The sequence below is a fragment of the Diceros bicornis genome, chromosome 5 (genome assembly GCF_020826845.1).
Source record: "Diceros bicornis minor isolate mBicDic1 chromosome 5, mDicBic1.mat.cur, whole genome shotgun sequence".
NCBI lineage: Eukaryota > Metazoa > Chordata > Mammalia > Perissodactyla > Rhinocerotidae > Diceros > Diceros bicornis.
Genome location: NC_080744.1, coordinates 73,200,483 through 73,221,587, shown reverse-complemented (window position 1 = coordinate 73,221,587; position 21,105 = coordinate 73,200,483). Strand labels below are relative to the sequence as shown.

The 21,105-nt window shown below is 40.7% G+C and overlaps 1 protein-coding gene across 2 annotated transcripts in view; it reads right to left on the bottom strand.

The window, feature by feature from the left end:
- Positions 1–21,105, bottom strand: part of OCA2 (OCA2 melanosomal transmembrane protein) — a 341,967-nt gene that overhangs the window by 184,832 nt on the left and 136,030 nt on the right. For both annotated transcript variants that reach the window (XM_058542240.1, XM_058542242.1), the window contains 2 exons: positions 19,570–19,627; positions 16,816–16,924 (listed from right to left, as the gene is read on the bottom strand). In XM_058542240.1, the coding sequence (XP_058398223.1) occupies positions 16,816–16,924; positions 19,570–19,627 (167 nt within the window). The remainder of the gene's footprint in view (positions 1–16,815; positions 16,925–19,569; positions 19,628–21,105) is intronic.

Here is a 21,105-nt window from a genome sequence, read left to right as displayed (position 1 = left end):
CGGCACCTTCTAACGGGTCTCCCCAGGTCACTATCAGCAATGTTTCATTCTGTTCTCACTCAGTGCTGGCTCCCCAATAACAGCCAGCAATAAAGGATAAAGTGGTAGATTCTTTTACAGTGTGCTGGAAGAAAAGACCATTGATGGAAACATCACAATCTCCAGCTTCACATTCTATTATAAATTCTAACAATGTGCCATTGAGACTCTTCTGGAAACTAAAAGTTCGGTTGAGTGGAGATGGATAAGGATAAAAAGCAGCATTCACCTAGGCTGTCTTTACCCTGTGGAGCATCTAACAACCCCCTCCATGAATGGCATTAATCTCTCACCAAGAGATGTGTCATTCCTTAAAGCGAAATCTGTGATAAGCTGCTCTGTGCTTTCTCATTAGCATCTCCAACAGAGCAAAGTTTCAATGTAGAATAAAGAGCTAAATGGGCCTCTTCTCCCCTATTCCTAAACCCTGGGCAACAGGATTCAAAGGAAAGTAGAACAAGGGTTTCCACCATTTGCTGAGCAGCCTCCTTGGCATGGGCACTTGCTGGTCACCTCATGGCAACCCAGCCTGTGAGGAAACTGAGGCTCCCAAAGATTAACTGGTTTTCTTCCGGCTGAACAGCTTGCTGGGGGCAAAACCAGGATTCAATCCCCAGTCTGTGAGAATTTCTTTCCATTCCACCAAGTTGGATTCCGCTCGTGAGCTCAGTCTTAGACGGAACGCTATCACTACTTAAGAATAAATCTGGTAATTCCACTTATGAAATCTCTCCCCAAAAGGTGGTTTGTTTCACACACTCAGAAATGTAACTTAATTTTGTCCTGAAACCACCCTGCGATCTTTTATAAAGAACATACTGTACAGTTTCCTTGCAGTTTCCTGTACAGTTTTAGACCTACCACTGAACCTGTCTTTACCCAAGCACTATGTCTCCAGGGTGCAAGCCCAATGCTCTCTCCTAGGGAGCTCCCAGTCCACAGTGGGGTAAGAAAGAAGGACAGGCAGCATGGGGTGAGCTGGATTAGAAGCTTACAATGAGCCAAGTCACCAAGGGGTTAAGTTCTATTATAACGCCACGCATAGGGCAATTGCCTGGGACCAAAGAAGAGAGCAACTCATTACCTGTGCAATTATTATAAAGACTACACAGGTTTCTTCTCATGAGAAAAGTTCTATTCTTCCTAGTTTCCCTTTAAAATCTAGCAAAAGCAAGACCATTTTTCATCATCCTCTGTTTTCCTGAGCTGCTTAGCAATCAGCCTGAACTGTCCATTCACATTGGACCCAGTTGCACACCGGGCGCTGTTTCTAAGGCCTCTGTCTATATAGTAAGTGAGTCAGTCCTCACGGCAACCTCATACAGGGTACTGAGGTACAGAGCAGGTGCCCACAGGCATCAAGCAAAAGAGCACTGGAGACAGGCTTAGGGCCAAGGTCGTCTGGCTCCAGATCTACCCTCTCCATACTCGAGCCAGGGAGGTGGCTGCAAACTGTCCAAGGTTCCCAGCTGCGGCTGTGACATCAAAGCTCAGAGTAAAGCTAATGGCTCCCTTTCAATACCCAGAAGCTTTCGTGTGGCTTCCAATCAGGCTTAGGAAACACCATGATTATATCAAATCAGTAGTTTAAAAGAGCTGAGGTTGGGAAGAATAAAGGTGATTGAAACATAAGCGATTCTAATTCTAAGTGTTTTGCCTGAAAGTTTTCCACCAATACTGACAAGTGATGTAGGTTCATGGGACTCTGCTGAGTTCCCTTACCTGTCCAAGCTCCACCATCCCTACCTGCTCTCTGTCCCCAAGGCTGACTTGTGTGGACCATATCAAAAGGTTCTCATGCCCAGGATTCTACCTGGGCTCTGCCAAAGGGAAGCCCTAGTGGGAGATGGACTCGGAGTGAGAGGGCTTGGGGCATTCATTACTTTGGATCCCTCCCTGTATGGTCCTTCCACTGAAGGTCACAAAGCTCTTGTCAAGGTGGCTTTATCATCACATCTGTCTAGTTCCTAGGAATCTCCATCCTCTCTCTCCCTATCTTCCTCCTCCTCTCTCTCTTTCTCACACACACATACCCTGGCTCTGGGACACCACACTATCCTTCATGGATTCCTCCACCTTGCCTTCACCTTGGTAAACAGCTCTGTTAGTAAACTCTACTCATATTACCAAATTGGAGTGTGCTTTCTGTTTTCTCGCAGGTCTCCAATTGATACAGTGAACGTATTCATTAAATCATTTTATTGAACTATTGAACAAATCATTAATTGAACTATAGTATACATACAGAAAAGTGTATCAATTTTGAATTACAAAGGAAATACATACATGTAACTTCCTCTCAGGGCCAGAAACAGACATTATCAACATCCCAAAAGTCCAATTAGATCTCCTCCCATTCATTATACTCTCCCTGACTCCTAACACCATAGAGTAGATCTGCCTCTCTCTGAGTTCTTTATACATCAAATCACATACAGTCATGCACCACATAACAGTGTTTCGGTCAATGACAGATCGCATATACGACAGTGGTCCCATAAGATTAGTACCACATAGTCTAGGTGTGTAGTAGGCTATACCGTCTAGGTTTGTGTAAGAATACTCTGTGATGTTCTCACAACCACGAAATCGCCTAACCATGCATTTCTCAGAACGTATCCCTATCGGTAAGTGAAGCATGACTGCAGTATGTACTCTTTCCTATAAGACTTTTCTTTTGCTCAACATGTTTGTGAGATTCAGTCGTGTTGTCAGTTTCGGTAATACATTTATTTTTATTTCTGTATAGTATTCCATTGCATGATTATCTCACAATTTATTTATCCATTCTAGAGTTGATAGATATGTGAACTGCTTTCAGCTTGGGGCTCTTCCTAGCATTATGACTCCAAAGTTAGAGCTATCCAGAGCACCAGAAGAAATGATCTCTTGGTCCCAATTCTTCTGAAACTCTGTAGGTGTCTGAGTTCTCCAGATCTGGTTTTCTATAGCAAATATGAGGATTGTCTTTTTTTTTAAGGTTAAGGGGGGCATATAATTTTACATAGAAAACAATGTTAATACATATTGAGACAATTTAGCATGTCAAGGTTAATGACCAATGAGAAAACTGTAAGTAACAGCCATTTAAGCAGATATGAGAATTCTAACAAGTCTCATGATGAATGCATGTCTAACACCTAGCTCTCCCAACAATAGTTCATAAGTAATTTTGTTTAAATAGATCAGTAACAATCCTGAAAGATCCATGGTTCTCTGTCAAAACTATCCAGCCCTTAAAAACCTCAGTGACCTTATTGCTAGGCACAGACCTATGTAAGACAGGCCATTTGGAATAAAAACATGAAGGGAGGAACAGTCATTAAATTGTTTGCTCTACCTCAAATTCATTGACCACTTTGTGCTCAATGGACGATATTGGCTGCATTATTTAAAACATACTGGAGCTAATAAAAGAGGAAGACCACAAACAATAGTAAATAGTTAAATATGAAGAATCAGGATCAAAATATGACCAACCTTATGAAATGCTTCACTATGTTCCACCATGGTTGTGGTTTTAAGCAACTAGAGGAGAGTAACTAGCCTTCTTCATCTTTATATCTCACAGTGTTTACATGGTGCTCAAGATTTGTGGCTCAATAAAACTGGTTGAGTTGCTCCTGAGTCAGTAGCAAATTACTTTTATAGCAAAAGAAGATTGTAGTTACTGTAAATCACATTTAGAATTGCCAAATAAATGAGAAAACAGGTTCACATGTGATTTAGTGAGAAAAGTATTTCAATAGGGCAGGTATTTGGGGATCCAGCTGTCAGGAGTGGTCACGGACTGATTTTGAAGAAGGTGGGGGATCAGAAGGATGCCCTGCACTCCCTGGGAAGCCACATGTAAATGACTGGAAAGTGTCGCATAATCAGACTTAGCGAGGCCTCTTGCCTCTCTAGTCCCCACCCCATCCCCACCCAAGCCAGCCTTTCACCTCCACTGAAAGGTGGAATTGGGCTGCGAACCCATGCATGACATTGGTAAAGCTCTCTTTCCCTCTTGGTCTTTTTCTTGCCAAGTCACCTGGAAGACCAATCTTGACCAGGTAATCAAATTTCTTAGCAGCATCCAAGAAGAGATGCTACTGGTCACCAATGATTAAAGGACACAAATCACATCCCTCAGAAAAGGAGGTAGTCTTTGTTGATAGTGACACAATAAATATCTACAATCACAGGCACCTAAAACTCAACAATGCATGATGTCAGTGGCAAGAGCAAAGTAAGTAAGTAAACTCCAAAAATCTGCTCCTCCAAAAAAAGCAGTGAGAATACAAAGGGTATCAAAATCAACTGTTTTGGAACTCTGTAAATGAACTAAATGTTTGCAACAATATGAAGCATGTTTATTCAAGAAATACAGCTGAATCTTGATAAGAACAGTGAGCTTTGTGGCATTTTAACTGCTCCATTCCCATCCCTCCCTCTTTGGCTCTGTGGTAGTCTTGAAAACCAAGAGCCCTACAATTACAATGAAAACCAGCAACCTAGCAGCCATTGAAGGGATACAGTACGTTTGGAGTTTCCCAAAAGCCCCATCCCTAAAGAACTGTCACTATTTGACCTGTCTAGAAGTTCCCTGGAAACTCCTACTCCCAGGGTGGGACTTAAGAGTTCACTGTTACGACATATTTGACCTAAGAGCTGACTCACTGGGAACAGCCCTTTTTCCCAGGGCATATGCTGAAAATAATTAGTGGCAATTGTTTACAATCTCAGCTGTTTGTGGCAGCAATAATAGTTGGGACTATGAAGAAGCTTTCCAAAAAACTTAAAAGGAAAGCTGAAGAATGAGATGCCCATAGGGGATTTTGAAAAGTTATAATATATTCCTGGGAATCTAAATGCCACATGCACTTGTAGGGTTGTCTGTATGCCCAAGAAAGACACGAGAAAGACCTAAGCTCTCATCTCTGACTGTCCTTTTAAGGCTTACACAAGCAGGAACTAAAGGCATTGGAAAAGTTGTAAACTGCCTGCTGGAGCATTGAATGCATGCCTGCAAACACACGGAGCCTCTTGGCAAAGGCAGGGGAATTATTAGTTTAAGGCATTTAATGAAGCCTCTATCCAAGCATTAGCTTCCCACTAATCTAAACAAGCACAGACTCCAGTGGTTACACATGACAAAGAATACAGACTTTACAGAATTAGTTCAGGAAAGTCACTAAACAAACAAACAGCAACAACAACAACAAATAGAGGCACACCGTTTTATTGTGCTTCATTTTACTGTGCTTCGCAGATACTGCGTTTTTCAAAAATTCTGGCAACATTGTGTTGAGCAAGTCTATAGGTGCCATTTTTCCAATATCGTTTGTTCACTTTGCATCTCTGTGTCAAATTTTAGTAATTCTTGCAATATTTCTAACTTTTTCATTATTATTATATTTGTTATGGTGATGTGTGATAGTAATCTTTGATGTTACTATTGTAATTGCTTTGGGGCACCATGAACCTCACCCATATAAGATGGCAAACTTAATTGATAAATGTTGTCTTCTCACTGCTCCACTGACCAGCCATTCCCCCATCTCTCTTCCTCTCCTTGGGCCTCCCTATTCCTTGAGACAAAACAATACTGAAATCAGGCCAATTAGTAACCCTACAATGACCTCTAGTTGTTCAAGTGAAAGTAAGAGTCTCATGTCTCTCACTTTAAATCAAAAGCTAGAAATGATTAAGCTTAGTGAGGAAGGCATGTCAAAAGCCGAGATAAGCCAAAAGCTAGGCCTCTTGCACCAAATAGTTAGCCAAGTTATGAATGTAAAGGAAAAGTATTTGAAGAAAATTAAATGTGCTACTCCAGTGAACACATAAATGATAAGAAAGCAAAACAGCCTTATTGCTGATGTGGAGAAAGTTTTAGTGGTCTGGATAGATCAAACCAGCCACAACATTCCCTAAAGTCAAAGCCTAATCCAGAGCAAGGCCCTAACTCTCTGCAATTCTATGAAGGCTGAGAGAGATGAGGAAGCTGTAGAAGAAAAGTCTGAAGCTAGCAGAGGTTGGTTCATGAGGTTTAAGGAAAGAGGCCATTTCCATAACATAAAAGTACAAGGTGAAGCAGCAAGTGCTGATGTAGAAGCTGCAGGAAGTTATCCAGAAGATCTAGCTAAGATGATTAATGAAGATGGCTACACTAACAACAGATTTTCAATGTAGATGAAACAGCCTTATATTGGAAGAAGATGCCATGTAGGACTTTCATAGCTAGAGAGAAGTCAATGCCTGGCTTCAAAGCTTCAAAGGACAGGCTGACTCTCTTGTTACAGGCTAATGCAGCTGGTGACTTTAAGTTGAAGCTAAGTCTCATTTATCATTCCAAAAATCCTAGGGCCTTTAAGAATTATGCTAAATCTACTCTGCCTGTGATCTATAAATGGAACAATAAAGCCCGGATGACAAAACCTGTTTCCAACATGGTTTACTGAATATTTTAAGCCTACTGTTGAGACCTAATGCTCAGAAAAAATGATTTCTTTCAAAATATTACTGCTCATTGACAATGCAGCTGGTCACCCAAGAGCTGGTCACCACCATTCTTCTGAAGATGATACGAAGAGCAGGTCAGCGAGCTGACAAAAGACTACAGGAAATCACCCAAGCTGAATCACCAAGCTAAGGGACCTCTGGGACAACATCAACTGCATTAACATCTCTGTTTTAGGTGTCCCAGAAGGTGAAGAGAGAGAAAAGGGGCAGAGAATCTATTTGAAGAAATAACAGCTGAAAAATTTCCTAACCTAAGGAAGGAAACGGACATCCAGGTACAGGAAGCATGGAGAGCACCAAACAAGATGAACCCAAAAACGCCCACACCAAGACATTTCATAGTTAAAATGTCAAGAGCTCAAGACAAAGAGAGAATCCTAAAAGCTGCAAGAGAAAGGCAACAAGTTACATACACAAAGGAAACCCCATAAGGCCATCAGCTGACTTCTCAGCAGAAATCTTATAGGTTAGAAGGGAGTGGCACAATATATTTAAAGTGCTGAAAGGAAAAAACCTACAGCCAAGAATACTCTACCCAGCAAGGTTATCATTTGGAATGGAAGGAGAGAGAAAGAGTTTCTCAGACAAGTAAAAACTAAAGGAGTTTATCACCAAGAAAGCAGCCTTAAAGGAATGCTAAACAGACTTATTTAAGTGGAAAAGAGGAGACCACAAACAGGAATAAGAAAATTATCCAAAAAAAGGCAATAAAATCATTGGTAAAGGCAAACATACAGTAAAGGTAGCAGATCAACCACCTATGAAGATAATATGAAGGTCAAAAGACAAAAGTACTGAAATTATCTACTTCCATGATAAGAGGGTAACGGATACACATGCACAAAAAAAGAGGTTAAATATGATATCAAAAATATAAAATGTGGGAGGAGAGGAGTAAAAGAGTAGAGCTTTTAGCAAGAGGTCAAACTTAAGAGACCATCAACTTAATATAGATTGCTATATAGGTAGGTTACTATATATGAGTTTCATGGTAATCACAAACCAGAAACCCATAATAAATACAAAAAAATTAAGAGAAAGGAACCCAAATATAATACTAGAGAAAGCCATCAAACCACATGGGAAGAGAGCAAGAGAAGAAGAAAGGAACAGAGAAGAACTACTAAAACAGTCAGAAAAAGAGTAACAAAATGGCAATAAGTACATACATATCAATAGCTACTTTAAACGTCAATGGACTAAATGCTCCAATCAAAAGACATAGGGTGGCTGACTGGATTAAAAAAACAAGACCCATATATATGCTGCATACAAAAGACACACTTCAGACCTAAAGACACTCACAAACTGAAAGTGAAGGGATGGAAAAAGATACTCCATGCAAATGGCAATGAAAAGAAAGTTGGGGTAGCACTACTCATCTCAGACAAAATAGACTTTAAAACAAAAACTGTAACAAGAGACAAAGAAGGGCACTCCATAATGATAAAGGGAACAATCCAACAAGAAGATATAACACTTGTAAATATCTACGCACCCAATATAGGAGCACCTAAATATATAAAGCCACTATTAAATAGACAGTAACACAATAATAGTAGGGTACTTTAACACCCCACTTACACCAATGGATAGATCATCTAAACAGAAGATCAACCCGGAAACACTGTCTTTAATGACACATTAGGCCAGATGGACTTAATACATATATAGAGAACATTCCATCCAAAAACCACAGAATATACGTTCTTTTTGAATGCACATGGAACATTGTCCAGGATAGATCACATATTAGGCCACAAAACAAATCTCAATAAATTTAAGAAGACTGAAATAATACCAAGAATCTTTCCTGACCACAACGGTATGAAACTAGAAACCAGCTACAGGAGAAAATCAGAAAAGCCACAAATATGTGGAAATTAAATGAAATGCTACAGAACAATGATTGGGTCAATGAAGAAATCAATGGAGAATCAAATGACAATGAAAATATGACATGCCAGAATTTATGGGATACAGGAAAAGCAGTTCTAAGAGGGAAGTTTATAGCAATACAGGTCTACCTCAACAAATAAGAAAAATCTCAAATAAACAATCTAACAGTGCACCTAAAGGATCTAGAAAAAGAAGAACAAATAAAGCCCCAAATCAGTAGAAGAAAGGAAATAATAAAAATCAGAGCAGAAATAAATGAAACAGAGACTAAAAAAAATAATAGAAAAAAATCAATGAAATGAAGAGCTTGTTCTTTGAAAAGATAAACAAAATTGACAAACCTTTAGCTTGCCTCACCAAGAAAAAAACAGACAAGGCTCAAACAAATAAAATCAGAAATTAAAGAGGAGAAATTACAACAGACTCCTCAGAAATACAAAAGATTATAAGAGACTACCATGAAAAACTATACACCAACAAATTGGATAATCTAGAAGAAATGGACAAATTCTTAGAATCATACAACCTCCCAAAACAAAATCAAGAAGAAATAGAAAATTTAATAGACCAATCACCAGTAAGGAGATCAAAACAGTAATCAAAAACCTGCCAAAAAATAAAAGTCCAGGACAAGATGGCTTCCCCAGTGAATCCTACCACACACTGAAACAAGACTTAATACCTATCCTTCTCAAACTCTTCCCAAACACTGAAGAGGAGGGGAAGCTTCCTAACTCATTCTATGAGACCAACATTAACTCGATACCAAAACCAGACAAGGACAATGAACATTGATGCAAAAATCCTCAGCAAAATACTAGCAAATTGAATACATCAATACATTAAAAAGAGCATACACCATGATCAAGCGACATTTATTCCAAGGATGCACAGATGGTTCAACATCTGCAAATCAATCAACATGATACATCATATTAACAAAATGAAGAATAAAAACCACATGATCATCTCAATAGATGCAGAGAAAGCATTTGACAAGATACAGCATCCATTTATGATAAAAACTCTGAATAAAATGGGTATAGAAGGAAAGCACCTCAACATAATAAAGGTCATATATGACAAAGCCACAGCTAATATCATCCTCAATGGAGAAAAACTGAAAGCTATCGCTCTAAGAACAGAAACCAGACAAGGATGCCCACTCTTACCACCCTGTTTAACATAGTATTGGAAGTTCTAGCCAGAGCAATCAGGCAAGAAAAAGAAATAAAAGGGATACAAATTGGAAGGGGAGGAGTGAAACTGCCACTATTTGCATATGACATGATTTTATATATAGAAAACCCTAAAGAATCCACCAAAAAGCTTTTAGAAATAATAAATGAATAAAGTTGCAGGATAGAAAATCAATATACAACAATCATTTGCATTTCTATATACTAACAGTGAAGTAGCAGAAAGAGAAATTAAGAATACAATCCCATTTACAATTGCAACAAAAAGAATAAAATACCTAGGAATAAATTTAACCAAAGAGGTGAAAGATCTGTACACTGAAAACTAAAAAACATTGTTGAAAGAAATCGAAGAAGACACAAAGAAATGGAAAGATATTCTGTGCTTTTGGATTGGAAAAATTACATAGTTAAAATGTCCATACTTCCTAAAGCAATCTACAGAATCAATGCAATCCCTATCAAAATCCCTACAACATTTTTCACAGAAGTAGAACAAAGAACCCTAAAATTTATACAGAACAACAAAAGACCCTGAATAACCAAAGGAATCCTGAGAAAAAAAGACCAAGCTGGAGGTATCACTCCCTGATTTCAAAATATACTACAAAGCTATGCTAATCAAAACAGCATGGCACTGGCACTAAAACAGACACACCAATCATCAAGAGCCCAGAAATAAACCCACACATATATGAACAGCTAATTTTTGACAAGGAAGCCAAGAACATACCTTTCTTCATTGTATGTTCTTGGCTCCCTTGTCAAGGGGGAGGGCAAAAGGGGTGACTCGCACATGTGTATGGTGATAGACGGTAGTTAGCCTTTGGGTGGTGAACATGACGTAATCTACACAGAAATTGAAATATAATGATGTACATCTAAAATTTATATAATGTAATAAACCAATGTTACCTCATTACAAAAAAAAAAAAAGCTTTTTACAAATTATAAAACTGCCTAGAGTCAGGCAAGAAGTACATGCATAACTTCTTAGGATTTCTTTTAGTATCATCATGTTTTCTCTCAATATTACTTTAATTTTGATAATTATTTAACATACATTCAAATGGAACAAATGGAGTAAAAATCAAAGTGAAGAGGAAAGTCTCTCCTAATTTTCATGTCATTTCTATTCATAAATTGTTAGATAAGAATAAAAATGCTGTTGTTCTGAAGTTAAAAAAAAAGATGAATATTTGATAAAAAGTAGGAAGGAGCTATCTAGGGATTTAAATATTTTTATTACCAGATTAACACAAACTACATGTAACAATTGCCTCATATGCTTTATATATAAACACATATCAAGGTTTTTTTCTATTATGCCAGTCTTTTCAGTTAGAGCTCCTAATTTCTTTTGAGGATTTTGTTAGCATTTTTGTTTCATTTATAGTGATGGATCAGGTTTCCCGAATTTCTCTGTCCCTGAAGCTTTCCTCACCATCTTCTCCATTTGTTGACGGAGACCCTCCTCCATCTCACTGTATCTGAGCCCAAATCATCCTTCCAACCCAGGTGAGTGTCACCATTCCCTTAAGTCTACTTTGAGGCAATATAAAGAAAAAGCCTTTCTCTGAGGGAGCATGGAGTCCTGGAAAGACATCCAAAACTAGATCATCTCAGCCCTCCCTAACTGAGTGATCATGTGACTTAATCAGAGGCTCAGTTCCTCATCTGTCACTCACAGGCACTCACAGCATGATGCCATTAAACACCCAAACCCTTTGACTGACCCCAAGATCCAAATATACTGTCCCCTTCACAGTTACAGCTCTTATTTGAAATTAATACACTGGTGTTCTTGTTATAATGTACCATTTCACACTACCAGTCTATGTTTATGGTTAGATAACATGTTGGCCAGAAGACAACATGGTCAAATCCTCTCAGCCATAAAAAGAACAGATCCATCCTGTGGGCTGGTGAGTGTCTGAGCTCACTCAGAACAATAACATTTCTGAACCACTCGCCCAGTGTGAAGGGTGCTACTGACCCACCTCTTGGGGCACTACCATCCAGTAGCCAGGCATACACTACGGGCCACTGTAGGCCAATTATTACTGTTTTATATTGGAATTTCTGCAAGGTTCACTTGCTTCCTTGTATTTGCTCAACTTGCTCTGTCTGTTTGAAATCTTTAATCTCATCCTCAACTTTTGAAATCCTACTCTTTTGTCAAAGCCCATGTCAAATGCTGCCTCCTCCAAGAGGCATTTCTTTACCTTTTCTGTTGGATGTGACCTCTTCTTCCTCCTCCTCCTCCTCCTCTCCCACCTCCTCCCCCTCCTCCTGTTCTTCTTCCTCCCCCTCCTCCCGTTCTTCTTCTTCCTCCCCCTCCTCCTCCTCCCTCTCTTCTTCTTTCTCCTCATCCTCCATTTCCTTCCCCCGCCTACTTCTAGTTCTCTTCCATTTTAACACCTACAATAGTTCATCTGTACCTTGATTGTGAAGTTTTCATATTTGTCTTTATAACTTAGTACCCTTGCCCTGCCCCTGCATGAGACTATGAGACCTCTGAAGATCTCAGTGTCTTAATCACTGCACCTTACATGAATCAATATAGATCCATCTTCCTTCTAGGATGGGAGACCTATGAGAGCAGTGACTTGGTTTTTACGTTCACCACACTATCCCCAGCCCCTCGACGACCACCTGCATTTATTGTACAAATGCATGAAGTAAATGATTGGATAAATAAGTGAATGATTTAATTGAAATGAATTACTTACTAGAAGTTAGAGTACCCGGGAAGTATATTAGAAAGTTTTGGGGATATCTGTCCAGCTCACAATGACTCCCTTTCTCTAAGAACTGTAACTCCAGCCACTCCAGGCCGTTTTACCATGTGGCCCCTCTCCTCCTGGTCATAATTTCTGGGTTAGGAAAGGAAGATAACCCAATCTGAGCAATAAGACTACATCAGGAAATTTAGGACTCAAAATAGCCTTTGCTCTCTGTGTGGCTGAAATTAAGATCCTATAAATCGGGAATCTAATGAGACTATCTCTATTCTGCCATGAGCAGAAGACAAGAAAATGATCCATGGAGAAGCATTAGGCTACCAGAAGTGAATGGAGGGTGTTTGGGGGACAGGAGCATGCCCTCTGTCTGGTTGCCTTTCTTCTTCCTGAGTCTGCCCCCTCAGTGCCCATCATCCCTTGGAGTCTGCCAGTTAGCCCAGTATCATTCTAATAATCCCCTATTTTGCTTAAGACTGATCAAGCTGATTGCTTTATTGGTAGCTAAAAATACTTTCACAAAGACAATAAAATTGTTCAATAAGAGGACACCAAGGGACATTGAGAACATTAGCAATTTAGAAACCATAATCAGGGAAAAAAATTACAGAAAGAACTTAAATCTAATCAACTATATTGTGAGAGAACCTAGGGGGACATTCTGTACTAATTGTCAAAGAAAGAGACCTAGAAAATTGCTAATCAAAGTTATAAATTTTAAGGCCACAGATAAAGGCAACTCACTGATTCTATAGTTTCATAATCAGTTGTCCATAATTCTGAAATCCTAAAGTTCAGAAAAGCAAAATTTTTCATAAGTTTTATGTCAAAATTCAACAAAACCTGATTTGAACCGAATGAGGCTATTTGTGGTCTTAATTTATCCCACCTTGTACAAATATTCATGCTTCACTGCAGAAATATTAATGCTTAGATGACAGGGTGCTGGCCCTGAATCTCTGGGGGGGTTTACATTAGATACAATTCAGTATGTGCACTGAATTGTCTTTGTAAAATACAAACAAAAATATCTGAGTTTTGAAACATATCTGGCACCAAGAGTTTCACGTAGGGACTATGGACCTACATATGTAACAAGTGAGCAATCTGGAGTTAATTCTGGTGCACATTATGAGGTAAAGCTCCTTCCTTGCACATCAGGGAAATATCTCTTTGCCCGATGCACATGAATTGTGGCCGTGGCCCTTATTCACTTTTCTTTCTTCACTTTGTGTTACTTCACTTTGTGCTACTCTTGCACACCTTTGGGTCCCTCAGGGCTCTCCTGTCTCTGACTCGAAGCCTGTGGCAGTGGCCAGCTCTGTGTGGATGTGTCCTCATGCAGGTGTACCCTGACTGAATCTGCCCTTGAACTCATGCACCAACATCTGCTTCCCAACTGAGGCTTTTCTGTTGTGTGGCCTTTGTGCGTGTACCAGCCAAATGCACGTGCAAGTTGGCATTCCATAGGGAGAAACTTGGACCAATGGGTGAGGGGGGCCATTGGGTAAATGCTCCCTCTTTCCCTCACGCAACCCATGGACAATCCTGAGACACATTTCATACTTCTTTTCAGACAATCCTATGGGATGGAGCAACCAGTGGCCCATAATGGTGGCCAGATGATGATGCAGCCCTGTTTTGGCTCTCTTCCTTCATATTCTGCTTCCCCATGCCTCACTTCTCTTCCCTGGGATCACAGTCCCCCAAGAACAACTCACACCTAAGCCTTTACCTGAGGCTTTGCTCTCTAGGGAACCCAGGCTGAGTCAACCGCATATGAAATTCTCACAATAATTAAGCTGGAATCTATGAGAATCAGTAAGAAGCTTGTTCATGCATTCCATAAACCTATATCTTGTATCTACTAATGTATTAGATCTAGTATCTACTAGATAGATACTAGATTAGTATCTACTAGATTAGTATCTACTAGATAGATACTAGATTAGTATCTACCAGATTAGTATCTACTAGATAGATACTAGATTAGTATCTAGTAACGTCAGGCATTAACAGAAGGCACTGAGGAGAAAAAAGTTTAGAAGACATGGACCACACCCTTGAGTCTAACTAGAGAGAGGGATTCCAGAGAGCAGAGAGGTAAACAAATGCTTGGAATACCATGTGAGTTCTAGATTTAAGGCATGTACAAGGTGCTGTGGAACTCCAAGAGAGGGAGTCTAATCATGCCATTGCTGGCAAGGATGTAGAGCAGTTGGAATTCCCACACTGCTGTGGGAGTACAAAGTGCTACAGACACTCTGGAAAATGGTGCAGCAATATATACATTTACCATATGACCCAGCATTCCCACTCTTAAGTAATTCCCCAAGAGAAATGAAAACTTAAGTTCACACAAAACCATATACATGAGTGGTTGGAGTAGCTGTACTTACAATCACCAAAAACTGGAAACAACCCAAATGTTTTTCAGTGGGCGAATGGATAAACAAACCATGCTGTATCCATACCATGAAAGACTACTCAGCAACAGAAGGAATGAACTATAGATAAAAACAACAACTTGGATAAATCCAAAAGGCATTATGCTGTTTGGGAGAAGTCAGTCCCAAAAGTTGCATATGGTCTGATTCCACGTATATGACATTCTCCAAAAGACAAACTAAAGTGATAGAGAACAGATCAAGAGTTGCTAGGATTAAGGCAGGGAATTACTACAAAAGGATGACACAAAGAAGCTTTTTGGGTGATCAAGATTTTTTTTAAGTATTGTCATTTATAAAAAGACCACTGCCAAATGCTAACAAAATTGCATGCAAACTCATACACAGTTTATAGTTTTTAAAATACATGCTATATTCTTTTAAAGTGGAATCTCAAATAAAATTAGAAACAAATAATAAACAAAATAATCTGTGAACACCCAAAAGAATTATCTAATGGAACCCCTCTGCCCAGAAGACACCAATTTTATTGTATTTGTTTAATACTACTGGTGACCACCTAACACTCTTGTAGTGATTAAAGCTTTATAATGTCAAAATTACATTATGTCTGGAGTGTAATTAAAAATAATTACACTGCAACCATAATTGATAGATGTAATCCACCAAATACAATTAAAATTCATGACATTTTTACCACTCCAGCTTTGGCATTCTTCATTACTACACCAGGATTCTATGTGGATCAGTTCTCAGGTCTGATAAAGAGCTTGTCAGCTTGGAACCAAGCCCAGGCTGCCTGGCAAATTGGATTTGAGATTATTTAAGAAAACAAATTCTGTGAATACGTGATATAAAGCAGGACACCCAGTCAAAAGTATGTACATCATGTGCTATGTGTGAGACTAGAAATGTGGCTTTCTGCATATGCCAGAAAAGGGAAACTGACCTATAATCTAAACATTTCTCATGGTAGCCAAGAACCAAAGGAGCAATGCAATGATGCAAATAACAAGCTTGCCCATGTTCTCCATCTATGTCATAAAGTTAAGAGGCTTTGCTTTCTACAGAAGTTATATTCTTCAAATGTTGCAGTAAATCAAATCTTTATAAAGAGATATTTAAAATATCTTAGCAGAGCTCACTTTTGAAAGAACACTATAGGTAAAGCTTTTGGTTAAAGAAAATACTCCTTGATACCACCTCAAATTTATCTTTCTCATAAATCTATACTTTCATGTGAGGTGGGTTTCGGAAGTGGTTTTTGTTTTGTTTTGAAAAAGGCCCCCATAGAGATAAATTGTTAAATCAATAAGAAAAGTCTAAGGAATGTGGAAAATGTTGATGAAGAGTGGAAGGATGCGGGGGTTAACAAGCTATGCGCTGAGCGCAATGTGCAAGGAGGCCGTGTCTCAAGAGGGGATGGGCCCTGCCACCTCAACCCAGAGCTTGAGAAAGTGGAGAGTGAGAGTCGTAGTACAGTGAAAGTAAGGGAAGAGAAACCGACAGGAGCAAGTGGGAAAATGGGGTTCTGCAGCATGTGGAAAAGGGATGCACCGTAGAACAAGGAGAGGGGGCTGTGTGGACCTCTTGTAATTCTCCGGTCCTTTCACAAACAATCTCTCATCTAATCGTCATGTCAAGTAGCACAAATTGCAGGACTGTGGCCTTGCTGATATGACCTCCTGTCTCTTCTGGGGGTGCTTCTCAGAGAATAGTTTAAAGATCTGGTTATCAAGTATTACAGAGATGATAATATCTACTCTGTTTCATATCCCTTCTAATGTTAGACCCTGGAGGGGCTGACGACCCGTGGCACTCAGACAGCAGGGGCTGGAGATGCATCTCCCTCTCCTCCTCCTCCCTCTTCTCCAGAAAACAAAACTGGAGGTAGTGCAGAAAGGCTTCCTTCTTTCCATCTCAGTCCTCCTCACCAGTGTCTGGGGAACAAGCTTTGAAATCTTCCCTTCGAGACTGTGACACCAATTGCAAAGCCTATCAACAAAAGCTAACAAAAATTAGACTTACCGAGATCAAGATGAACACCAGGGACAAATGAATTGAGAAAGAACATGAAGATGACAAATCCCAACACCATCAGGCATTTGGCGAGCAGAATCCTGTCTGATATTCTGTGCTGTGAGAGAGGAAAACACAACTCATTTACTTGATGTAATCTGATTCCTGCAATGTGTCCATATTCCTATGTGACTGGAATCACTACAAATTTATCCTTATGACAAAAAACAACACCTTGAACTTGAAAGAAGATGATAAGGTAACGCATTACAAGTAAAACTGTACAGATTCTGGGTTACAGCATTCAAAATTTCTATGAAAAATAAACACAATAAATTTAAAACACAGTATAATCCTTTTATAAAACACCTGACTAAATAGTTTTTCAATATGACACAGAGATGTTAAGGTGTTCCCAGCTCTACCGCCAGTGTTAGGTGAAATGTTGGCAAAGCCATTGGGGAGACAACACACAACCTCCTGGCCCTTCAAGACACATGCATTTCCACAGGTCCTGTGCACTTACAGCCTTTTAGTTCAACTTTCCCTCCTATTACACAAATCCCTGCTCATGGTGGTGCTGAGGTTAACATGTTCTTGCTGAATGCTCTCATCGTTTCCTTTCACATAACACTCACAGGAACCCTAGAAGGCACTTAGCAGTCCCCTAATCACCAAGATGACACCTGTAAGAGCCTGCCCAGTCATTCAGGGGGTGAGGAAAGGTGCCAGAAGGCACACTGTGCTCTGCAGCATCTTTATTAACCTTGGAGTTGCAGACCTCCTTCCAGTGGTCCTGAGCCACAGGGCAAGATGGGGCAAGGTCCCCACAAGGTGCAAAGGGCCATGGCTGTGTGGAGCTGGGCAGGGAGTGAGGTCCCGACAAGCAGGCACAGATGGGCACAGGGTTGTCCTGCCCCACCTAACCAGGCCCCTGTGTGAATGGTGCTCCATCATGTGAACTGACAACTACACCGTGTCTTTTCTTAAGCGTGAGCCTATCAACACATCTGTCTATCTACGTCTATCTCTATCGAGAATTAGATAGATATAGATATCTAGTATAGAGAGATATATAGATATAAACATAGATATGGGTATAGATATGGATATGGACATAGATATAGATACAGATATAGATATAGATATAGATATAGATATAGATATAGATATAGATATGGGTATGGATAAGAACATAGGTATAGACATGGGCAGAGACAGAGATAAAAGTAGAGAGACATGGCACAGGTATAGGTATAGGTATAGAGATAGAAAGACAGAGATAGAGAGATACATACTTTCTCTCTTGATTTCCTGTCACACAGTTAAAGCTGCTGCCATAAAAACTACAAGCTACCCCTATGTGTTGCAGTGGCTCTGGCTACAGCCCCTGACCCGTGCTCACAGGCCATGGGGCCCACCTCCTGAGCATCTGTTCTCTTTCCCCACACACTGCCAAGGCTCATGGCCCAGCTGGCCCCCACTTACCTTCCCCTTCCCACCTCCAAGGAAGGCCAATTTTGCTAGATGAGTCTGTGATGGAGAATTAGGAGGAAAGGGCCATGGCATCTCTGCGGGTGTGAGGGGAGGCACTGCACTGCTTCCCTGGAGCCATGTTAACCATAGAAAGTGGGTATCACCATGGCCAGTCCCAGGATTGGAAATGGAGGGAGCAGGCAGGAAAAAGAACATTCTAGCATTGCTCAGCTGGTATAAGTGGAGAAGATCCAAAGTTTGTATTTGTTATTTTAGGTGTCTGTCAAATTTTCTCCTTTTGGCTCTCTGGGTTATCACAGTAAGAACTCTTAAATGCAATACAGGGATATTGCCAAGCTCCTTGCATCTCCCTTCCACCTCTCCCCAATCCTCATCCACCAGGTACACAGAGAGGTACACAGTCTCTTCTCTAACTTGTGGCCAGAACTACATGGTCTAGCAAGGCAGGCAAGGTCTTTTCTGGGGCCCAGAAAAGTGTCATAGCCATACCCTCCTTTCTTAACCCTAGCCATCTGAATGGGACAGAGATTGGGGACAGAGACCCAAAGAACACATTACCCACCAAGACCCCAACGTCTAAATTTCCCTTAGGAAAGGACAAAATGTTCCTATCATGATTAGAGAGTAGGTATTCAATCTCTCCCTAGGAAAGAAACTACTCAGATGTAAAATTTCACAAAGATACAAATGACTCCCAGCAGATCGTGAGCGGAGCTCTTTCAGCCAGGAGAGGGACACTATGTGTCCTCAGATGGACTGAGAAAGTCCACCAAAGCAGGAAAATGAACAAAAGGACCCAAAATGAGCTTTGTCCCTAGAAGGCAGAGCCATATGATAAAACACACATACACACCCCGTCTCTGCCCCTAAAGCTGTTCACCTCACACAGTATGCCTCTCCATCTCGGGCTCCATCATCTCCTTACCATACACTGGGAACCACAGACCTGCCTTTCAGGGGCAGTGAGGGCTGCAGGAGTCTCAGGTACAGCCAACCTGTCCTGCAGTCACATTAACCATAGAAAGGGTCATCCTATCTTAAAGGGAACATAAAAATCTTAACTTTTCAAGTTCTGGACAAAATAAGCCTCCCATGTCTGGAGAATGACTTTCCCCATTAACTTGGAAATAACTTATGTCTTGTATACAACTACAGGAATAAAAAGAGAAATGACTTCCGGTAATAACTTCACGTGAAGCAAACAAAAGAAATCACTCTCTTCTTCAAGAGGTGAGTCAGAATCCCTGAGAAAAGAAACCACGATACCTTTTTTTGTAGCTCCTGGATATTGGTCTCCCAATTTTTATCTTCCTGTGAGATTTGTCTAAAAGAGAAAAGGTCAGACACTTTATTTTCCTGGTGACATCAGTGATACCCAGCAGTGAGATCAGCAGGGCGGCAGTCAGCAGCACATTTAGCATGGGCCCCTGGCCTGGACGCTGTCCACTGTGTGACACCTGGTGCAGCCACGCAACGGGGCACTCCAGTCATGGAAGGTGCCCAGTGGAGCTGGGTTTATAGATTGGGAAAGAGCATTATGCTCGCTCTGTAATTCCAAATAAAAAAATAATACATGAAATGACAGGAATGTTTAATGAAGTGTGCGCGAGCATGTGCGTGAGTGAGCATGAGCACAGGACACGTCACAAAGAACACTGGCCAAGACATGACCAAGGGGAATAGCGGTAAGCCACCTTTGTTCTCCTCTTTTCACTTTCTACATTTTGATTTTTTTTCCCAAAATGAGGATGTTACTGTTACAACTAAACTAACTAAAGGAAAAAAACAATAAAAGAAATGCCACTTGCTTTAGTGGCAATTTTTATCAATTGAAATTAATTTTGAAGCTCTTTCATTGCCTCTTCCTCCCTCCTCTGGCTGGGGTACCCTCCCATCTCCGTTTCAGTCCCCTCATTGGTTCCAACTTGGCTTTCCTTTTTAAGCTTTCCCATCAGCCCGTCTTTTCTGCTTTATTTTCTCCCTCACCAATTAGGGAAAAGAAGCTGTGTGGTGGGGAATTTAGTTTTAATGAGCACTCATGTGCAGTAAATATCAAAGGCGGCTGACCACGCAGGCAGTGCAGACCCTAAAGGGAATGACAGCAGACCCAGGCGAATGATTCTGAGGACAATTTCTTAAAAGAAAATGTAGAAACAAGACCAGCAAAGTTAGCACTTGCCTTAGATCGCCCTCATTCTAATCTGCTCCTCAGTGACTGTGTGGCCTTGAGAAGCCACTGCCCTCTCTGGGCCTCAGTTTCCCTCTCTGTGATCAACACAGCAGAGCATGAGCTGGTGGAAACTTGGTGAATCTCTGAGCCTACATGTTCCTTCACATTTGTAACCCTGAGCGACACTGAGTATGTCTTTAACACACCATACCAGATGCAGCATGCTGAAACTTGAAGGTCGGCAGATTAAATACATTCAGGGAAATTTACTCTTGCACCTTTCATTTACAAAGTTTCTACTTTTAGGATCTATGCATGTTACTGAAGTTGGTCACTGTGTCCCCAGCCTGCAACTCAGTGCCTTCCTGTGGCCTAAGGACACCAGGTCCTGCATCTCCAGCATCACAGGGTGGAGGTGGGTCCTGGGCTGGGATTCAGCTGATGACACTGAGACAGCACCTCACCCTGGGCTGCATCTCTGGAAAGAGCGAGTCTCCACATGCTCACCTGCTCCATCTAACTAAGAGACCAGGTTGGGAGACAGCCACGCTGGATGACCCTCAGGGGTCAGCACTGGCACTGCACCTGGCTCCTTCCCCAGCCTGCTTGCCCACTCTCTGGCAACGCAGGGC